The sequence below is a fragment of the Haliotis rufescens genome, unplaced genomic scaffold (assembly GCF_023055435.1).
Source record: "Haliotis rufescens isolate VD_foot unplaced genomic scaffold, xgHalRufe1.0.p SCAF_95, whole genome shotgun sequence".
NCBI classification, from domain to species: domain Eukaryota; kingdom Metazoa; phylum Mollusca; class Gastropoda; order Lepetellida; family Haliotidae; genus Haliotis; species Haliotis rufescens.
In genome coordinates, this window is record NW_025964389.1 from 1039955 (window position 1) to 1063711 (window position 23757).

The following is a 23757-nucleotide window of genomic DNA, read 5'->3' on the forward strand; positions in this document are numbered from 1 at the left end:
GACAAACGTAGAACGCGTGTGCCTTCTATGGCATGGACCACGCGTCCTCCGACTGGTCCCAATGCATGAAGTTCCATGAAATAGCTTTTCGCGCATTCGTATTCATCTTATTCATTTATTTATTTCAGTACGTTGAGGTTCTTCCGGAGACTGGGGCTTAGTACAGACTGATCCAGTGTATTAGTGGATATGATTTGTGAGACGTTATACTGAAAATATAATCTTTATATCATATTGCCATTTCGACAGTACCTGCTGTCTGCGACCTTGACTTTAATTATCACATCAGTAACACAGAAAATATTGCTCCGTTTATTGAGGTAGATTTTACATGGATACAAATTCACTCAATGCATCTTGCCATAAATACCATCACACAAAGAACACTTGCGAGATTAAACACTCAATATGTCCGTAGGAACTCTTCTAAAATGGCTCCAATACTGTTGAATTGTGGCGGCTGTGATCAGCTTGCTGGAACAGTACTTCAGTTATATCACTGTGTGACTGCTCAAAGTCAAGAGGAATGCCAACGGTTAAAAAGGTCATTGACAATTCCTACTTTGATCTCCAGGATCGTTAGCAGGACGAAACTGGATTCGAACTCGAAGTGTAGCAGCTCTAATCTTATACCTGTTCCCATTATATAAATATTGCCCTGTTTTCCCCTTGAAGATATGGTTGCAATTAAGAACCTTGCCAGTATGTCAATAAAGGAACTGGGACAACTTAAGTATAAAAACACATTTTCTACTGTAGAAATATTATGTTTCACGTTTTTTCATCGCCATGGTTTGAATCCAGGTCAAGGTCAAGGTCACAGTTTACACTGTTCAAGCACCTGTCTGTAAATCCATTCGTATTATACAGTGTCCTCTCTAATCGGAATTGTGCCGTCATCCAAGCGTCGTAGATGCTGTTTTTATAGACGAAGTAGTAGTCGTCGGACGTTGATGCGTTCAACGTATAATGGTCCATAGAAACTTGACAGCTTTTAGTCACAATTCTTTCCTTAATAAAACAGTCGGAACAAAAGTTGTCTCTTTTCCATGTGTTGAAGTTGTCTTCCCCTTTAATGATATAGAGATCTATATTTGTATCTGCGCACGACATTACATTCATGACGGATCCTTCCAAAAGGTAAAATTTCCAGTAGTTGTAATCTCCATTAAGAATATATACTGAGTCTTCCTGTTGGTATTTCTGTATCTGATCTGTGTCAACGTCTGGCTGTGTGTTAAACAGATACGCCGAAAACTGAGAGGTCGAGTCCAGAGTGAGGCTGTCACAGAAAAGAGTTGATATCTTCCTGTTAACAATACGCATATCAGTTGGAGTCACATCCTGTTCGAAAGGACCGAACACGCTTAAAGCACACACCATCGCCCCAACCACTGCCAACACAAAACAATATGTCCATATGATCTGAGCACGTTTCGCACGTGTCATCTGTCGCAGACAAAACAGGTAACCAAGGAAATAGCAAGCTCCACAACAGCACTTCAAACAACATTCGTCACATTGCTCGGGGCTACTGCTTGACCAGTGGGTTATTGGTGTATAGATGGCGTTGTACTCCCCACTATAGGTGGCGCTGCTTCCGAGAAACACGGACGTACTATCCGAGTCGAGCCCGCCAGGTTGGTTTGAGTTGTTTGTCATGATTGTACGTTTAACATCGGTGAGGTTTGGCTCTGGAATAATATCAGGGAAAAAAACATGATTAGCGGAACATATGCCATTTTATTTAGTGCCTACATCACTTCTTCCGTACTTTGTGAGCGGTCGGGTAGTCTAGTGGTTAAAGCGTTCGCTCACCGCACCAAAGTCGAGGGTTCGATTTCCCACATGGGTACAATGTGTAAGGCCGCCGCCGTGATATTTCCGGAATATTGCTAGAAGCGGCGTAAAACCTTACGCACTTAGTCTTCCATGCACTACCTCATGGGGGATTCCGGGTTAGAATAGCCCCATAATTTCGAATATTTTCTCGTTATTTCAAGTTTATTTAAAAACATCGAAATTTCAAGTTTTTCTAATTACCTCGATTACCTCGTGATTTCGAGTATTTTCTCGTTTTTCAAGTTTCTTTCAAAAACTCAAAATTTCGAGAAAATAATTAAAATAACGCGAAAATAATCGAAGAAATGAGAAAATACTCGGAATTTCGAGAAAATAATTAAAATAACGAGAAATTTCGATTTTAAAAGTAAATTAATGCTACCAAAGTGGCACCATGAGGCTTTAGTAGTCTAGTACTTCCTTATTGGATACCGCATAATCACAATTACATAGAGTTTCAAAAGAATTCAACAATGCTCTGTTGAATACGTTGATAGAATTAGACTCATACTGCACGAAACACACTCTCGGTTATCAAGGGTCGTGGCTCTGTAGCGAATCGATCCAATGGGTATAATGTAATGATACACTTGATCGGGGCGGCAGTAAACGAGATGCAACACGTCTGAGGTGAGGTACCACACACCTACTTCAGTGTACAGTATATCAAGAGAACAGTTTAACACGTAGGTCAGTATATCTGTATTATGGTACAAAATATATGTACAACTGGACAAATTCATGTCTCGATACAAGAAACAGTAACCCCATTACAAGATCTGAACACTCTGGCACAATGCATGTGAACCATTACAAAGCCACAGGTTACCAGTACAACCCACATGTAATACATTTTAACACACCTACATGAAGTGCCACGGTACTACACACCTGCGTCACGGTACAACACACTGGAACCGAGATACATTCACACAGATGTGCCACAATAAAACACATGCACGACAATCTACACACGTAGCATGGTACGACACACCTGTACAATAATAAAACACATGCACGACAAACTACACACGTAGCATAGTACAACACACCTGTGCAATAATAAAACACATGTACGACAATCTACACACGGACCTTGGTACGACACACCTGTACAATAATAAAACACATGTACGACAAACTACACACGCAGCATGGTACAACACACATGTACAATAATAAAACACATGTACGACAAACTACACACGGACCGTGGTACGACACACCTGTACCACAATAAAACACATGTACGACAAACTACACACGGACCTTGGTACGACACACCTTTACCACAATAAAACACATGTACGACAAACTACACACGTAGCATGGTACAACACACCTGTGCAATAATAAAACACATGCACGACAAACTACACACGTAGCATGGTACAACACACCTGTGCAATAGTAAAACACATGCACGACAAACTACATACGTAGCATGGTACAACACACCTGTACAATAATAAAACACATGTACGACAAACTACACACGTAGCATGATACAACACACCTGTACCACAATAAAACACATGTACGACAAACTACACACGTAGCATGGTACAACACACCTGTACAATAATAAAACACATGTACGACAAACTACACACGGACCTTGGTACAACACACCTTTACCAACCACGATGATACACCTGTACCACGGTACAAAACACATGCACTTCGGTATAACACGTACGTACCACGATACAAGAAACAACCTGTTCGACAATACGCTCAAACACGACAAAACTCAACACGCTTCTACAACAATAAAAACATACAATGCTACAAGACACCTGTATTACAATCAAACACACCTGTACCACGCTGATACAACTGTACGACGGCAACACATACGCACCACTAGATAATACAATGTCATATGAACAACGATACAAAACACATGTACTACATTAACACAACAGTACAACTCACCTATACCAGGGTACAATACACCTGCACAACGGAACAACCTTTGCCACGATAAAACACCTGTACCACAATACCACACACCTGTACTACGGTACAATAGACAAAATAAACCACGGTACAACAGACACGTTACGCATTAACTGTGGCAAAGGGAAGGCGAGATTGTGAGGACGTACTGAATATACAACATGTCCGATAAGGGCGACATTTGTCCACATCGACAACCAGAGATCGTGATAATGCAGGTGGCTACACATCATATCTGCACGTATGTAGAGAAGTTAGACACATTAATTTCCTCACTGTTAATACATGTAGTCAACATGTTGTTTGTTTGTTGTTTAACGCCCCTTAGCAACATTCCAGTGACCTGTAAAGAATCTAGTGTGGACCAAACCATCAATGAGCATCGATCCAAGCAATTGGTATACGATGGCATGCGTCAACCAAGTCACCGAGTCTGACCATCTGATCCAGTTTGTAGCCACTTGCGACAGACATAGGTTGCTGATATATTCGTCTTACCCGGAAGTGTGCGAGGCGTATGTATTGATAGTTGAATTTCAAAATACCTTTGACAGAAAGGTAAATAGTTCGTACGTGACACAACTGTTCACATGTCATTGTGAGTGAGTGAGTGAGTATGGTTTAACGCCGCTTTTAGCAATCTTCCAGCAATATCACGGCGGGGAACACCAGAAATGGGCTTCACACATTGTACCCATGTCGGGAATCGAACCCGGGTCTTCGGCGTGGCGTGCGAACGCTTTAAACGCTAGGCTACCCGGCCGCCCCACATGTCAAGTGAATATTTATAAAATTAAAGTCCATCGCTCATTTAGAAATCCGCACACCCCCTAAAGGTAGGAGAGTATTAATATATAATTAAAATTCAATTAAAATATAATTAAATATACATGAGTAGCGCACTCATAGGCATAGCTAATTTTACAACCAGAACTCCAGATTTGGAAGTTTGATGTTCGATTGTTGTTGAAGGCCGCACTCGAAAATATTCCAGCTATAAAACGGCGGTATGTAAATAATCGAATCTGAGCAAGGCGAACTAGTGATTGATATTGTGAGCAATGATAAGGCTCAACTAAATACAATGTCTATAATTGAATAAAAAAATATTTAATTTAAAAAAAAAATACAATGTCTATTTTAGCTATAGTATATTTACAATCCTAAAACATTCGCTTGTTAACACAGACCCATGGTGAATGTATCCGTATCCTGCTTTTCCGTTACTCATGCCGAAGTTTAGCGGAATGTAAAAGAGTTTCTGTCAGAATAAACTATTCAACTTTTACGCTGTTACATTATGTACATACAAAAGCATCAGGTAATACATACAAGTCACACTCCCGCATCCCCCAGGCTGAAGTATGTCAGTACACCATAACAAGGTGTCTACTTTCACAATGTGGTTGGCCTGGCTCCTGTTTCTTCCGCCTGGCCCTACACTCGAGAAAGTGTCGCAAACCGACTCCGTTGACTGTGTGCTGATTAACTACACGCGGTGTTCACGAGACAATGCCCACGAGTAGTGATAAAACCATAGCTGATATTTGCACGTGATATATCATCTCGCTGTACTTATGATATCACGACCACTTGAGTTATACAGTGATATACACCCCTTGATAACACAGCGATATCGCTGGTGTGTACACAGCTCCTTGTGACGATATGTGATTTGACGAGTTGAAATGTCTCGTCAAGGGCGCTGTAGTGGAGTTGGTGATGAACGTTGTACAACATTGTCGCGTATCGCTAACTACACAATGAGAATGTTAATAATAGTATAGATGTAATAAACGTTGGCAAATAACAATGAACTAGCATCCAACGCCACAACAAAACATTTTTTCAAATGTTGTTATTGCCGTCAGCTATATTGCAGCTGTGATCTGGTTGCGTCAAATAACATTTGTGTGAACAATGTTTTTTCAGATGTAAACTTTATATCGCTGTCCAAAATAACGAAGAGACATAAAGAAACCTCCCTCAGACACAATCTCTAACTTTTATGATCAAATTAAGTGAATAAAAATCAATAATTTGAAAATATTCTTTGCTTTTACATCAGATTCTGATCCTTGGAGATCCGGGGTAAAATAGGTCTTCAGCAACCCATGCTTGCCGTAAAAAGGCGACTGCTTGTCGTAAGAGGCGACTAACGGGATAGTCACGACGGCCTCGAACTGACCCCACGTGCAAAAATAATCGTGACTTTTCGGACCATATCCTACACATATAAACCGAATATAGTCAGGGAGTGTTGTATTGACTTGACACCAGCAGTGTATGACACATCGTCGACCTGCGCGCACTTCCTCCTCTCAGGAGGGTTGTCATGGCGCAGCTCATCTGAACCAATCATAACACCGTGTCGACAGTTATGTGACGTCAAAGGCCAACATAACCTTAAATATCGTTGAACCAATCACAACACCGTAGGTACAGTAATGTAACGGCACAAGGCGACCTTACCTTAAATATCGTCTATCATGATTAAAATTGTATTCATTGTTATAATTATACGTATGTACTATTAAATGATAATGGCGACAGGGAAGCAGAGGGAAATATTTGTTTTATCATATAATATTATTCTTCCATTAATTACAGTTTTTATCTAATTAACGCGATATGTTCAGTCCCTTAAGTGAGGTGAGGTGAAATGGGGTTTAACGTCGCGTCCAAGATTATTGCATTTATATAGCTACGTGAATGCACGTGTGTGTGTGTGTGTGTGTGTGTGTGTGTGTGTGTGTGGCTGCTTGTACTAGTCCAGACTGATGCCGATTTATAGTGCTAGCCCACTGGGATACCATGCCGCAGTTTAACATGAATACCCCACTCAGACACAGTATACTGACCCCAAACCGACCGGTCCTTGTTTTAGCCCCTTAATGCCGAGCGCCAGACAGGGTAACAACAAGTACCATCTTTTAACGTCTTTTGGTATGACGTGGCCGTACCCGTGAAGATCCGGGGTAGAATAGGTCTTCAGCAACCCATGCTTGCCGTAAAAGACGACTATGCTTGTCGTAAGAGGCGACTAACGGGATTGGGTGGTCAGACTCGCTGGCATGGTCGATTCATGTCATCGATCCCAATTGCGTGGCTCGATGCTCATGATATCAATCACTGGATTGTCTGGTCCAGATTAGAGACCGCCGTCATATAGTTGGAATAATGCTGAGTTCGGCGTTAAAAGACTTTCTGAGAGGGATCCACTCGGTCAGGTTACGATGGCACGCATTCAACAGCAATCTCCGAGTCTGACCATTTGATCAATTTGGTCGCCTCGTCTAACTATGACCATCATCATTATTTACGTGCAACTTCATCAATGGAATTTCGTACAGATTAAACTAATTCCCAATAAATAGCGAAACACAATCCAGACATACACCCATTGTTAGTCTGGACACTGTTAATCCAGATACCCCAACTTCCGGACAGTTAATGTTGAGGACGTCAATACGTGATTAAAGTGAAATCACAAGAATTCATTATTTGTTTATACGGAATTTCACTGTTGATGGGAAAGGCTTTACGCTACTATTAGCATTATTCCCACCAGTCCGGGGACATAATCAACGGGCTTCACACAAAGAGGGGACGGTCGGGTAGCCTAGTGGTTCAAGCGTTCGCTCGTCACGCCGAAGACCCGGGTTCGATTCCCGACATGGGTACAATGTGTTAAGCCCATTTCTGAAGTCTCCCGTCATGATATTGCTGGAATATTGCTAAAAGCGGCATAAAATCAAACTCACGCACTCATACAATGAGCTAACGTGTGGAGTCGAACTCTTTTCTACAGCGTGATGCGCAAACGCTTTAACCTCCGGTAGGCCCCGTAATATATATAGCAATGCTAATCTACACAATGAAAGAGTTATAAACCTCATACAGCAATGTTACAAATGAATACATAGCAAAGAGTAATTTAATATTATTTAGTCAGCCTTCAAACAAAAAGTCTTTTATCAAAAGGACAAAAATACGCTTCTCCGAACTTATCTAAAGTTTAGTACTAAACGAGGGGAATGAACACGCGTAAACGTCCTGCTATCGCGTATAATGAGGAAATGATGAACGTTTCAACTCTCAACTGATATCATAGCGACATGGAAGCACCTACTTCTCAAAAGTTAACAGTTCTCGGAAACCGGTTGTAAAGCAAAACAAGGATTGATCATTGCACGCAATGACCTACTTATGACTAGCGACGCAGTACGTTGGAATTCCCACTCCACCCTGACAGTAAATGGTCAGTTTTAATAATACCCTTTCTTCTCGATGTCGACAAACTACCACGACAGCTGTACATAACAGGCAAAAGGACGTCATAAATAAAAGTATTGCTAGTCGCATGCTAGATGGGTTATGAGTCGGCGAGTGAGTATTGTATTACGCCGCTTGTAACAATACTCCAGCAATATCACGGCGGGGGACACCTGAAATGGGCTTCACACATTGTACCCATGTTTGAAATCGAGTCCGAGTCTTCGGCGTGTTTAACACAAGGCACCCACGCCGCCTCTAGATGGGTTATGAGCGGTAAGGGAGGGGGTTCGCTGTATAAAAATGAGCTTATATATTATAGGCAATATATTTCGCTTGACATGTTGGATATCATGTAAAATGTTTTTGAAGATACATTCGGACCCTCCTTGTATTGTATGTCTTGAAACAAGGAGCGAGAAAAAATCTTCAGCCGCTAGCAAAAAGACCCCGGCAGTTATGCTTGGCTGTCATTGCGGCGGCGATCCCTTTGATGTTTTTTTCTGTTTAGGGATACCCTCTCTGTACCCTTGTGGCCGAGAATAACAAGCAATGCCAGGATGCTTCTAAAAAACTACTCTCGGATACCGGATATTAATCAATACGTTTTGTTCTGCGCGATTTATCACACAATCACTCCTCACACACTTCATCCAGATACATAGCTTCAGATGGTCGAGTGAGTGAGTGAGTGAGTTAATATTTAACGTCACATCAGCATTATTTCAGCCATATCGTGACGAGAAAAAATATATTCAAAAATATATATATATTTAGACTGTATAAAAACCTGTCGTCGAAGGACAGTAACATAACTAGATTTGTCACAGATTTTATTTAAAACTAGTACATAACCATAAAAATATAATACCATACGTAACAATACAAGATAAAAATGAGCTATAGATCGCCAGCCACTGAAGAGAGATCACCATGCTAGGGTCCATGGGGACTAACAGTACTTTTGCAACCTGCATGGACCTTCAGATGGTGGAATGGAGACGTAAGTTAACTGACTGTATATATCCTGCGCTGAGATATCAGGACAGCGAACAAAACCAATCACGAACATGTATCCATTAATACAATAATCCAGATGAATAGTCATATCAGGTCAATTTCCAAGTTCGAAAAATTTCTAAACTCATAACGCAATATTTATGAGTGTGTATTTGACAGCCTTTCAAACTCAAATAATCAAACATTAGTCTAGATAATCATTTTTAAAACAATTAAGATAAATAATGATTTACCTTGCACCATCATACATGGATCACCTTCAGCTATTGGAACAGGTTCTGTTTACGCCGTCTATGTACTTTCATATATTTACTAGTAATAACCGGTATTGTAGTTGCACAGGAAGACCCACGCTGAGCGAGAACTGTATTGTGACGTCACAGAAGGGGAATCCCCGTATCTGGGCTAACTCGGATCCACATTGGACGGTATGCGCGGTGTTTGATCTACTCTGTTATCAGTATTCAGTCAATAATCCTTTCAATGTATAAATCATTCCTGCTGTTGTTTCGTCTTCGTCATTTAAAACCATGATCGGTATTCCATAACACGACGCCCCGGTGTATTAATAGCAGCGAGATACCTAACATACGTTATCCACAGGCGCTGGTTCATTGTTTTGTCGAGTCAGCATATCTCGCGGGATCGAGGCAAAGTCCGGTTGCGTCGGTTTCAGATAGGGGGTGCTAGGTCATGTTGCTCGGAGGATGTGAACGGGCTGTGTGCGGGGTGTTCTTAAAATGTTTTTATTGTGATTGCCTCGGTTTATGGTTTGGTTTATTTGTCAACAATATTCCAACAAGATAGCGGCGGTCTGATAATAATCGTGTTTGTAATAAATAATCCAGTGACTGACACAATGAGCATCATTAGCGTTTGGCATACGATGACATGCATCAACCACCCAATTCATTTAAACGCCACTTACGACAAACATATAGTGTGTGTGTAATCTAACGGGAATCCCCATCGGTGTGGTCAGTTCTTTAGTAGTTGGATATAATATAATAAACAACGATAGTATACAAAAAAAGAAACGTAAAAGGCGAAAAACGGGATTGTCTGGTCTAGACCGCCGTCAAATAGCTGGGATATTGCTGAGGGCGGCGTTAAACAACAAACCAACCAACCAACTTTTGGCCATAAAAGCAAAACTAGTGGTGCACAATGAAGAGGTTTAACGTGTTATACTGTCAGTGACAAATTTCCCGGATCAAACCTATCACAACAAAGACATGCAAACCATTAGTCGGGAAACACGTACGATTCGGAAAAAACCGCATCCTGTTCATCAACAAAAGGGCCAGGGTTTGGTCCATATCCAGGGCAATCTTACGGCAGGACAACGCTCGACCGCATACAGCACGGATCACAAGAGCCTGTCTACACAACAATGTTGATGTTCTCCCCTGGTCCTCCTGATCCCTGGATTTGAACCCGATAGAACACATGGGGGATGAATTGGATAGACGGCTACGTCGACGTCAACCACAACCACAACCACAGAAGTTGCAGCAGTTGGCTTTTGCGTTGCAGGCCGAGTGGCTACCATTCCCCAGGATGTGATTCGCATAGTCGTCTCTTCAATGGGCAGGAGATGTCAGGCCCCTATCGATTCCAACGGGGTACATACGCGTTATTGATGGTAGCTGACCTTCACCTTGGAGTTATCCTACGTACCGAAACTGAGATGACTACAATCACCAAGTGTTCTCTCCTAAACATTTTGGCTCAATACCTTGTACGGTTCCTCGTATAAATGTATTTCCCTACCACACAAATATCTGGCTTTGCGTTTCTTTTTTTGAAAAGTATACATTAACATGGATGACAACTGATTTGTTAACGCAGTTGAACGTCATGCGCGCGCACACACGCACGCACACACACACAGTCCCAGAGATTCAATATCAGTGTATTCTAAACACTCTGCGAACCCAGTGTCAAACACATTCTTTTTTGCACATGTTAGATACGCTGTTAACTATACTGGGAGTAAAGGCCGTAACCAGGTCGTAATAATGACACAAATAACAGCACGTACACACCTTACTGCAAGGGTGAGCTGCCATACTTGTCATCACAAGATCCCGTTTCTCTAAATCGTATAGCTGTTGACAGCTCTACCCACGATAGTCTACTTCCCGGTCGCCGCGACCGCCTCCGTGGTCTAGTGATAGAGCGTTCGCCCGGAGAGCGGAAGGTCCGGGGTTCGATCCCCGGCTGCGTCATACCAAAAGACGTTAATAGATGGTACTTGTTGTTACCCTGTCTGCCGATCGGCATTAAGGGGCTAAAACAAGGACTGGTCGGCTCGGAGTCAGTATACTGTGTCTGAGTAGGGTATTCATGTTAAACTGCGGCATGGTATCTCAGTGGGCTAGCACTATAAATCGGCATCAGTCCTGACTAGAACAAGCAGCCACACACACACGTGCATTCACGTCGCTATATAAGTGCAATAATCTTGGATGCGACACTTGATGAACGTTCTCTTGCACCTGCCTGGATTGACACACGATAAGATTTACTATTTGAAACACACCAATGTGACATGGACGTTTTGTGGAGTCCGGTTTCGCTGTGATGATAAGAAGTACATTCCGAAATGATTGTTGATTCTTTTAGACGATTTTGATATTGAGTGAGTGAGTGAATATTTATAGTAACATCGGCAATATTTCAGCCATATCGTGACTAAATCAAGTTAGACAGTCATTATACTACAAATTTGATTATAAAACCTGTCGTCAAATGACAGTAAAAGAACTAGATTATCACAGATGTATATTTTAAAACTAGGAGTGAGTGAGTGAGAGAGTATGGTTTTACGCCGCTTTTAGCAATATTCCAGCAACATCACGGCGGGGGACACCAGAAATGGTCTTTACACATTGTACCCATGTCGGGAATCGAACCCGGGTCATCTGCGAACGGTTTATCCACTAGGCTACCCGACCGCCCCATTTGAAACTAGTATGGAACTATAAAAAGATATCACGATAAATAACAGTACATTATAAAAAAACGGGGCTGGGAATCGCCAGCAACTGAAAGTAGGCCACCATACCAGGAACCGTGGGGACTAACACTACTTCCGCTATTTAAGCTGCTGGCGATTATCATCAAGTTTTTCAAAAATTAAAACAAACAAGTATACTGCGACTAAAACGGTAGTAGGAGTAAACAGACCCTCTCAGGGGGACAATAATTTTACTTCAATCCTCTTTGAGAATACAGAGACTATCACTCTCAGTTAAAGGTTAGACACTACTGATACATTAATATGGTAACTATGTACACAGATTCAAAATGTATCAAACAGTTCAATTTCGTTTAAAAAGCTAATTATCAAATGAGACGGAACATTATTAAAAAGATCCATTATTGATGTTGCTCTGAAATATTTATCCCGTGTGATGAAAAAATCAATACAGTCAAGCAGGACATGCCTGGCTGTGATTCTTTCATCACAAGGGATACAAAACGGATGATCCCCATCTTTTAACAAATATTCATGTGTATATCTCGAATGGCCAATACAATTGTAATGATATAACAGAATCTAAATTGAACTATAGAGTTATACTGTTGGGAGACTTTAATGCTAGAACCAGAACTAATCCTGATTTTGTCGATCTTGAAGAAGTTAGCCCCAAAATACACCTCATTGGTGAACCGATGGAATATGGACAGGAGAGGTTCAGTTCTTGTAAATAATCATGGGAATATGCTTATAAATATTTGATAAAAAGAAAATAATCCTAACATTTTAAATGACAGATTACATGGTTTGTTTGTTTGTTTGTTTGTTTGTTTGTTGTTTAAAGTCGCACTCAGCTATATGACGGCGGTCTATAAATAACCGAGTATGGACCAGACAATCCAGTGATTAATATCATGATCATCGATCCACGCAATTGGGATAGATGACATGCATCAACCAAGTCCGCGAGCCTGACCACCCGATGCCGTTAATCGCCTTTACGACAAACAGAGTCACCCTTTACGGTAAGCATGGGTTGCTGAAGACCTATTCTACCTCGGAATCTTCACGGGTCGCAGATTGCATCGGGACATATACTGTGGTAAAGTCACTTGTAAAGAAATTAGTGTTGTGGATTGTGTTATTTCATCTTATGATAAAATACTACACATGATAGATTCCCTGGGTGGACCTTTAACCCGTTAATCTCAGATATACACTCTTCCTTGACACTTACCATTGATAAAGATAATGATAAAGAAAATCAGTATAAATGATATGTTTAAAGTTAAAAATTGCGACGTCACGGTAAGGCCGAAATATTGCCAATTTGACGTTATATTTCAACTCACTCGCTGCTAATGTTACTTTGTTGTGGAATATACACGGAGATATAACAACAAACCTAACAGGAAATGGAAACCGTGGGAAATACTCCAAAGCAAGGACACTGTTAACCTGGAGGAAAATTATTGATAAATGCATTTACTAAATGCAAGTCGTTCATATAAACTCACCTTGATAAAATATAGTTATAGACTAAGTCTTTTAGTCACCTTAAAACATGGTACAAGTCCAAATATAGAATTGCGTCGGACATAATTTGTGTCAATGATCCATCTGATATTGAAAAAGCGCCCACATATCTACCATTAAACGTTTTGAAAGCTTTTCTAAAGCCTTGAATAAAGTAAACGTGGTCAAACCACATCTGAGGAAGAGTCGTATGACTCCCTTGTCCATCTACATACTTCATTCTTTTCCATCAATCAGCACCACATTCAACTACCAAGATTAGTGTTTATCAACTGTGAATTCGTCAATCACTTCTTTGTCGCAACGTCTATGCCATCTATATTTTGATCAGTACTGTGTCAAAATTGTTGAGTGAGTGAGTGAGTTAATATTTAAAGTCACAACGGCAATATTTCAGCCATATAGTGACTAAATCAAGTTATATATTAATACATAGAGACATTAAAATCTGTCGACAAAGGACAGTAAAAACACTAGACTATCACAGATGTAGATTTAAAACTAGCATATCAGAATAAATTTCATAACAATTCAGAACAGTACACAATAAAAATGGGCTATAGATCACCAATAACCAAAGGTAGGTCATCACACTAAGTACCATGGGGACTTACGATACTTCTGCTACCTACATGGTAACCCAGCAGGATTTACACCATCCCTCTGGCTACTGGTGATTGTCGGCAAGTTTAAGCCAAAACATTTAAAAACAACAAGAATTCTACGATTAAAAAAATGGAAAATGAAAAATACTCAAAATTGTTGACTTCATCGAACACTAAATATATCGATTAATATGAATTGGTCCAATGAGAGTATAACAGCTTTAGAAAAAAACTTGTTCCTTCCAGTTTGTTACAAAGCAAATCCGTTCGATAGGCATATGTTTGTACTGTCCGTTTTCGTTTATTAGATACAATAACGCAATATCAAACAGTGCAAATCATATCAAAGAAATGTTCCACGTCTCGGATCTGGATCTCTTGGTACACTTAGTCTCCTCAAGCCATTTCATGACTTGGCGTGACTCTAGAACCTGAAGACATGTCCTAGATTCATATCTTGGAGCCCAATTGCAATAATACACTGTACCAGTGCAAGTCCAGGTATAAATCCCTCAATTTCAAACGTCTGTGTTCGTAAGCTCTGCAATAGATCAAGGGCTACAGCAATAACTCACTGACAAATTCAAATAATATGTAAATTATTAATATTGCCAGTTTTTAAACGGATGCATATGATGTCTATGTGTATCTGGAGTTTTGTGAAAATTAATAGTTTATCTGGGTAGATCTGGAGAGAGTGAGTTTAGATTTAACGTCACATCGGTAATATTTTAGCCATATAATGACGAGATCAATTTATACATCAATAATATAGACAATTTGACTGTATAAAACCTGTCAACAAAGGACAGTAAAACAAACTAGACTATTACAGATATGAATATAAGACTAGCATGGAACTATAAAAGATTAGCGATACACAATTTATGATAAAAACGGGCTTTTGATCGCCAACCACTGAAGGAAGATCACCATACTGGGGACCATGGGGACTTACAGTACCTTTGCTACCTGCAAGGACCCCAGCAGGAGGGTAGATCTGGAAGCAAAGAAGACGTTGTGTACAGCAACCCAACCGCACCTGATATTAATTACACAATGAGTTCTACAGTTGTTTGGTTATTAAAGAGTCTACAACGGGGAAGGTGGGAGGTGGAAAGGTATTTGATCTATGTAAGATATTCATCTTCGTTTGCGTTTTTTTATATTTTGTTTTGTTTTGTTATTTAACGCCGCTCTCAGCAATATTCCACTTATATGATGGCGATCTGTAAATATTTGTGTTGAACAGACAATCATGTCATTGACTCTATGAACATCGATCTACGCAATTTGGAAACAATGACATGCATCAACAATGTGAGCCAGATTGTCTCCTCAACACACCGCTTCTTACAAGAAATGGTTCCTGGAAAGGAAGGGCGTGGAAGGTGTGGGAGGTGCGTCCATCGTCTCCAGGTTTGAAGGTCGATGGACAGAAGTGAATATACTGATATACTTATTCTTTCGAAGCCTGTGTGTAGGCATTCTACCAATTAGTTGCATATATACTCTTCAAAAAAAGAAACTTGACATGTATGTAAAACCACATTCTGCCAATTATCTAAAATAATTACATTAAATGAGAACCAAATAAGTCAAACAGAACGATGATGTGTCTATCATTCGCGAATACATATGCAAAGCACATAAACGTTTGGGGATCAATGTTACAGCTTCATCCAAACGCAACCGCCTGTAAAAAACGTTCAGCATAAGATCCTGCATTTAGGCATGGACCCCCCACCACCCTCTCGGGTTAAGGGAGAAGCCCCATGTATTTTGTTTAGAGATTAGTGAAGTAGATTTTGGGCCATTTTAATGCGGATGAATCGGGCTCCATCATTTAGATATGTTTATTTTATGGGGTTGGACTCGAATAGATCATTTCCTATTACATTCAAGAGTGGAGTGCCGTTTTCAAGGGTATATTGGTCCGACAGCGTTTGGTCGACACCCACGCTTACTATTCGTTTGTTTAGGAAGTCCTAATTAGATTTTAATTCACCACGTACATCACGGCGTACATAATTTATGAAAGTGTTTGTCGTTAGGAGGTAATGGAGTTTTACATTGTTTGTTTAAATGAAATAAAAATATAAAAACGTTGTAAAAACGGTATCAAAAACATGTTGTATTAGTGGCAGTCTCTTAGTGTTATTTTGTGGTTTGGTTGTAATGTCAATTAATTTACATGCAGGTCCATTTTTGTATAGATTGTGTGATATTCCAACTCCTTGAAATAAGCCGTTGTTATGCCCAGTGACACTCATTCTGGTTTGTTCACACTAAAACCGGTTCGGCTCATTCTGGAGTAGCTGAAATGTTTTTATCAGGTGATTATTTTCTATCCCTGCTGATTGGCTAATTAGAATTAGCCTTGTGACTGTGCGCATTGTTCTGACCGTGTGCCACTTTGAACTGCACACCACGGGAGGAAAGGTTAGTTCCAACTTGCTAATATTTTCGATATAGAAATAGCATTAAATTGTAAGTTTGTGAATTGTTTTATATAATTATACAGTTAAACATCATATATATTGTATTACATCCGTAGACATGTTAAGCCTGCGCTGTTAAATTGACGTGTATTGGTTAGACTGTGCACGTGGAGTTCGTCCTCATGGTGAGTCGTTGGTGGAGTGCAATTTACGTGTGGTGTCCTTGTTTGTTTTTGTGTTTGTGTGTTTATTTGTTCTCAGCGTTCGAAAGACCTGCCTGCCCGACCGTCCGAGACGGCTTTATTTCAACTCGGGCTGCCAGATTTTTTAATCACCCTGCCCGACGGTCGGCTTATATTTCATCTGTGAAAATATTCTAAATATTTCCCGATGATAAGCATTAATTCACATGTAAAGATGAGTGATAAAATGTAACCAAAAAAGAAACCCCGTTAGCTTTTAGACAACCTAACATTTAGCGATGCGCTTATGCTACAAGCAATCATATTTTTAATTAAATTATCCTGAGAAACATATGATTATGGTTGGCAGGGAGGTTTTGGTCAGGGCTAGCAAGTATTTCAGCTAGCCAGTCCTGTGGTCTTGCTGAATTTTTTGGGAGTTTCATACCCTGATGTTCTCTTCTGTACGCGTGCGCATGTTTAGGTGTGGGTGTTCATGTTTGACATGACCGCCTCCGTGGTCTTGTGGTAGAGCGTCCGCCCGACGAGCGGAAGGTCCGGGGTTCGATCCCCGACCACGTCATACCAAAAGTCATTAAACAGGTTTGGGAAACCCCTGAAATGAAGGAAATGGACCCACCTGAGTGAAACACCCCCAAATGAGTGAATACACGCACCCACAATCCCCTATAAAAAGGTGAAAAATCCACCTTGCGGCGTCTGAACAAAACGTCGCAAGATGGTAAGTCACTTTTGATCAGTACGGTACTACATTCTCCACCATGCAACACATGCCGACATAAACACGTGCCTCGGTACATGCTTTGATAAACATTTAGAAACAGACATTCACGCGTTGTACAACAACTCTGACCTGTCACATTGCTATTACGCTATGATACAACTCACAATTTACACCAGAACGGCGTTAATATCCCCTCTCAACACACTAACCTGCCGGAAACAATGGCCGCTCATGTCACTCGCCAACTGCGATAGAACACTCGTCGTCAGAGATGTCGTCCGGAACTGTGGTGAACCGAAAGGGACACAATTCGAACACAATGACAAGGGAGGAAACCCTGCACGCATGTCATCATTTAGGGGTGTAAAATAACTAAATTGCTTAGGAAAAGAGTCATTTAAATGAACACTTATATATCATCCAGCTGCAACTAGCTGCGATGGCCGCTCATGTCACTCGCCAACTGCGAAAGAGCACTCGTCGTCAGATTTTGCCAGAAACCATGGTGGAGCGAAAGGGACATAATTCGAATACACTGACAAGGCAGTTAACCCTGCACGTATGTCATCATTGAGGGATGAAAAAAGCAAAATTGCACTTGAAAGCTTTTATTGAAATAAAACAATGGAACTCCAGCAACATATTTACATATTATAAGTTAATGAAAAAACATATAAAAGAACACACATTTCACTACATTTGCAGAATAAACGTCACCACATACGTACAGATAAGAAACATTTTAAAGCAGCATGCTCATCAAATTTCTATTATTTACAGATGTGGATGTAAAGGATAAAAAAGAATCATGCCTAAACGAAAAATTCACAGGTGCAGCTGTAAAGCTCATGACGCCTGTTCCACTGACACCTCACCAGTTACAGAAATATCATCTCGACGTCACCCTAAAAAATACATTGATGCACTCTTAAAACAAGGCCAACTCACTCACGATTCAAAATATATTTGTCACGGGTGTATAGAACATGTGAAGAATGACTTTTCAGACAGTGAACAATCATTTAATGATGTTGTAGATAAAATCACAAAGGGATTACGTGAAGGGAAACTGAACACGGAGAACATCATATCCATCCTTGCCAGTGTTGGAGACTATCTACATGAAATCATCAAAACAGAATCAGACAAAATAAAATCACAATACCGTGAAGCAGATTTTTACAATAACATCAACATCACCCATTGGTTAAGTCAACGGAATTCCCTGATACTGACTCTCATCCAACACATGACGGGTCACGATTATACAGTTCCCGATCAATTTAATGGCGTAAAAAAAACTACATCATGTCTACAATCATTGAAAACATGTGCTACATGGTGACAGCAACATCATTGGGCCATTAGCATTTGGCAGCAACCTGCTCACGTATTTCATGACCGGAAGTAAAGTGGCATCGGTTTTCAACAATCACACATCTCCATGTGGTTCATATACGATCAATTCACAGTAGCTTGATAGCGGGACACAACATAAACTGAATTGTCCACCTGTTGGCTCAATCATGGCATTTATTGATAACAATCAAAAGATTGAACGGAATTGGCGTGTCGACTTAAATTACAAAACGAAATGCATCATTTACATAAATGACCCTGTCTCCCAAATACAATCAGTCCCACAGTTGTCACCATATGTATGGTTGCATTCAGTCTACCTAAAAGATGTTATTTCACCACTATTAGATGAAATGGTCACTGAAAGTGAACACATCATGACAAGTCTTGTTCATGACTTCCTTGAGCACAGGCTACATGAAGTTGCGAAGGGTCAGTCCCCCACACAGGATGGTACTCTGTCAGACAATGTTGATAGGGATCATCCACTCATTGACACCTGTTCATTCAAACAATCCCATGATCCCTATGCATTCATAGAAAGTAGACATGCACCCCAACAACCCACTGTCACCTTGGGCGATCCTGTGTTGACAAACCCAAACAACTATGACAATGTAGACAGGGTACTGCATGAGCTACATCAGCAAACTGGCACAGGAGATGTTCGCACATGGATAGCTGTTGGATGTGATGGATGTCCGTACAACATTGTCACCAATATCATAAACAAATGGTACATTTGTCCTCTGTGTCAACATGAATGTAGAGGGGGCAAGAACAATTGACCAGTCAACATGACAGGAATGACATCAATGTAGACACATGTATGAAGTATCCCAATGTGTTGTTAGTGCCTGGATTTGGGCATTATGAAATGAACATGGTACGTTCCATATTTAAGTTACTATGGCATCCCTTTCTGAAACACATGGCAATTATGACAGGGTTCGTACACCACATGCACAAGCAGCACAGAATCACCACAAGTCTTGGCAGTTTGTGTTGATATTTCTGTATGAGACAATCGACGAATTGATCATACCTTATGTTCGTCAATGCATTGTCAACAACACAAAGTTCAGCATTGAGGGATGTCTCCAGTGGCTATCAAATTGTAAAAATCCAAACCATATCTTTGCCTGGGAAGTTTTGAAAACATTCGTCATTCCCCTCTTCATGTTTCGTGCCTCAGTTCGTAGAAACAACAGCCGTGTCATATTGGCCTCCAAATACATAATGACCACTTTGTATTATGGCATGAACAATACCACGTATCAGCAGATTGAATTTCGTGATGAAGTCCTCCGATGTTTGGCACCACCGGAGGTAACCGAATTTCTTCATCCCAGTGAAGTTCTCTCTCAGTCTGGTCACCCGAGCAAAGGAGAAGGAGGGGATTTCGTCCTAGAGGCATGGAACAGGAAAATAAAAATGTGGATACCACCAGGCCTACCAACTGAAAACGGCTTGCTCCGTAGTTGTCGCAATCTTCACAGATTAGAAAAGGTAAAACGTATTTAACAACTGTACTAACATATGATGTACTTTTCACGCCGTTCATATACAGTGACTATGAAACGAACTGATAGTGTATAGGACTTATTTCACAAGCAATATTTCAACTCACGTGTTCATCATCCAGCTAAATGACCACTGACTGACCTCTGGAATTTTCCCCTGGCTTAAATATGTGAGGCGCGGACGTCGGAGTAGGCAAGCAATAGTCTGGTACAATGTCACTCTCAGGAGTAAAAGTTGTGTTTCTTAACACACTTTACTGCAATACCATTAATTAAAAACATTAACATATAATGTCATATGAATATGATGTGAACCGTCACGTCTTACTATATGAACATGGTTTATATAGAATACATGCCCACTCCTGTATATAGTAACGGCTTAAAATAAGCATAAAACACATCGTAACCTATGATATACTTCATATGAAGCAATACCAGTATGCAGTGGGGATCCCGCATCCTTGCACAATTAACAGTACATTAATTCAACAAACAACCACGTGATGCATGTTATGATTTTAATGATTGATTGCGGACAGGACAGTAAATAGTTAAAGGTTTGAGGTCTTTGGTGGATTTAATGTGAACACCCATGCAGCCAATGTTTCACCAAAATGAACATTCGGGCTGACATTTGTGTTCACATCCCACCCATTCGTGTAGTCTGTGATCTTCTGGGGAATATTCCTTATTACAATAGGTGCAAATTGTGACATTTTGAATTTTAGCGGATTTACATTGTCCATAAACCTTTTTAGTTGCCTTTCTCTTGGGTCTTGATGGGGCTGTCGTTTTGGCGGGTGATGTTGATGGTTTATCTTGAATGGGCGGGTCTGATGCTTTCATGGAAATGGACGGTTCCATAGAATGGGAAGGTGATGTGCCAGATGTAGATGGTTGTGGTGATGATGGCTGATCAGGTGTCTGGGTGATAATGTGTGTTGGTTTGGGGATGGTGATTGTTTTCTGGTGAACAGCTTCTGCCCCATCGGGTTCCTGCATAAGACGTTATATTATTAGTTTTCCAATAACACGTGTTAAAATAGTTAATGCATATAAAATTGATCAGGGATTCCATTCATAATAGTGTATTTAGGTATGCAATATAACCTCCATATGCCATATGTATCACAAAGTGGTTATGAATCTATATTGTTAGAAGTAACATTGGTATACATACACCGTATTTTTCCTCCAAAAAGGGCGTGACCATATAGAAATTGGCCCCACCCCCATCTGCACAAAACTCCATGTAGACATCTGCTCCGGTGGTCGTTATGAACTCTTTGACCTGTTTGTTATAAATTGGACATACATACATGTTATACATGATAATATAAATTAATATTAGGTTTGATGTATTGTCTGTTCATTTGAAGAGTGGGGGCACGGGTGGCCCAGTCGTCTAAGGCGCCGTGATTTGCTGTGCAGAGTTGCGTCCCTTGGGCACGCCAGAAACCTATGCTTGTGGGTTCGAATCCCGGTTCGCCCCAATTATGTTACTAGGTTTGTCAGCACCATACCCGTGCTCGTGGGTTTCACCGAAGTGGTAAACGTCTGAGACCTGCATCACTTCGGGCTTTCCTCCACGTGAAGCTGACACGCCGCGATAGAACTGGAATACTGTTAAAAGTGGCGTTAAACCCAACTCACTCACTCATTTGAAGGGTGTATCATAATTGTCATTATTTCTTTTCTCATAGATGAAATCAGCCATGTTTGATGCTGCAGGCATGACAGTCACCCATGACTTTTCAACTGTCACACACTTTTCATTGGCTGCTGAAATAACAGGATTGATTTCATGGTTGAGGCACTTACATTACTTTAAAAACCCTGACAGTAATAGTCCGCATGTTGGCCTTGACCAGAGCCTCCATCTTGATGCAGACCTAGTGAATTGTGTGCGACAGTGTCAGCATAACCGACAAATATACAGGTGTGTATATTATTCATAACTTAGTACTTATTTCTTCTACAGTGCTCACTGTGTATGGGTTTCGGAAACTTTTTGCATTATTTCATCAATATAACGGCGGGGGACACCAGCATTGTTCTTCACCCAGAGTACCCATCCTTATACATTTCATGTAACTTGTATTACGTACACTAGCAATTGGTAACGTTGCTTCCACATTTCATTGTATGTGCATCATTTTGTATCCTGTAACACTGTATGCGCTTTTAATTTAAACAGGGATAAGGCCATTTGCGGGGATTTCTCCCGTAAGGGGACACCCCTGTCAAAGATAATGGTGATCGCTGCTGACAGGGTGGAATCGCTAAAAATTGATCACCGCACAAAAGAGGAACTAATGACCTTGATGGAGGTCACATTGCAACATGTACAGGTATGAAGAGTGTACATTTGATTACATGGTAATAATCGTTTTGTTTATGGATGACCCTAACTTTTGTATTCTTTGGTATGTTTTGAATTCATATTATTATGTGTATATTAATATCGTACTTCTTCAGGCTGATGATGACATGCGCCGTCAGTGGAAGGCAGTCCGCTCCGGCACAAAGGCTAAAATACTTGCCTTTTGGATGTGGAGGCTGCCATGGAATGTGACGCTCCTTATGACGGTAAACACATATTGTATACTGTATTAATTACCATTTTAATCAGAGTTAATTTCCGCTTGGAACAACTTTTGGCCCTGTCCTTGGGGTCTTCAATGTAAGCTTGACCTCAAGGCCCGTGTGGTGAGTGAGTGAGTTATTATTTAACGTCACATGGGCAATATTTCAGCCATATCATGACGAGAATTAATACATTAATAACATATAAGTATATATACTTTATAAAAAAAACTGTCATCAAAGGACAGTACAATAACTAGAATATCACAGAGTGTATTAAAACTAGTTGAGGAACAGATAAAAGCAGAAAGAATCAACAACACGATATAAAAATGGGCTAGAGATCATCAGTAACTAAAGGGAGATCACCATACCAGGGACCATGGGGACTTATAGTGCCGTTGCTTCCTGCATGGGCCCTGGCTAGATTTATATCATCCCTTCAGTCACTGGCGATAGTTTACCAGTTAAGCCTTAGATTAAAATGACAAAAATACTACGTTTTAAAAACCTGGTATGCATAACAATACATTGAATGATGTGGGACTTACATACCCTCTTAGGGGGACAATAATTTTACGCTACTTCAACCCCCCTCGAGGGTACAGCCACTAACAATCTAAGTTATATATTAGCACTACCAATATATAAAAACATATTATGTACATCAAAATTTATGTATTAAATCAATT

General features: G+C 40.5%; 1 protein-coding gene and 1 long non-coding RNA gene across 3 annotated transcripts; both read right to left on the minus strand.

Moving 5' to 3' along the window:
* Positions 1-296: 296 nt before the first annotated feature.
* Positions 297-9778, minus strand: LOC124127528. 2 transcript variants are annotated; one of them, XM_046490915.2, is made up of 2 exons: positions 9333-9778; positions 297-1694 (listed from the first exon to the last, which is right to left on the minus strand). In XM_046490915.2, exons 1-2 carry the CDS (start codon positions 9343-9345, stop codon positions 772-774), a joined length of 936 nt encoding a protein of 311 aa, XP_046346871.2. In that variant the 5' UTR covers positions 9346-9778; the 3' UTR covers positions 297-771. The 2 variants fall into 2 exon arrangements, with proteins under 2 accessions (XP_046346871.2, XP_046346872.2); XM_046490916.2 differs by lacking the exon at positions 9333-9778 and adding an exon at positions 5137-5433.
* Positions 9779-14086: 4308 nt separating this feature from the next.
* On the minus strand, positions 14087-18099 carry LOC124127529. The gene is made up of 3 exons (XR_006859982.2): positions 17804-18099; positions 15190-15226; positions 14087-14767 (listed from the first exon to the last, which is right to left on the minus strand). It is a non-coding gene; the product is annotated as an uncharacterized LOC124127529 (long non-coding RNA).
* Between the last annotated feature and the right edge of the window lie 5658 nt (positions 18100-23757).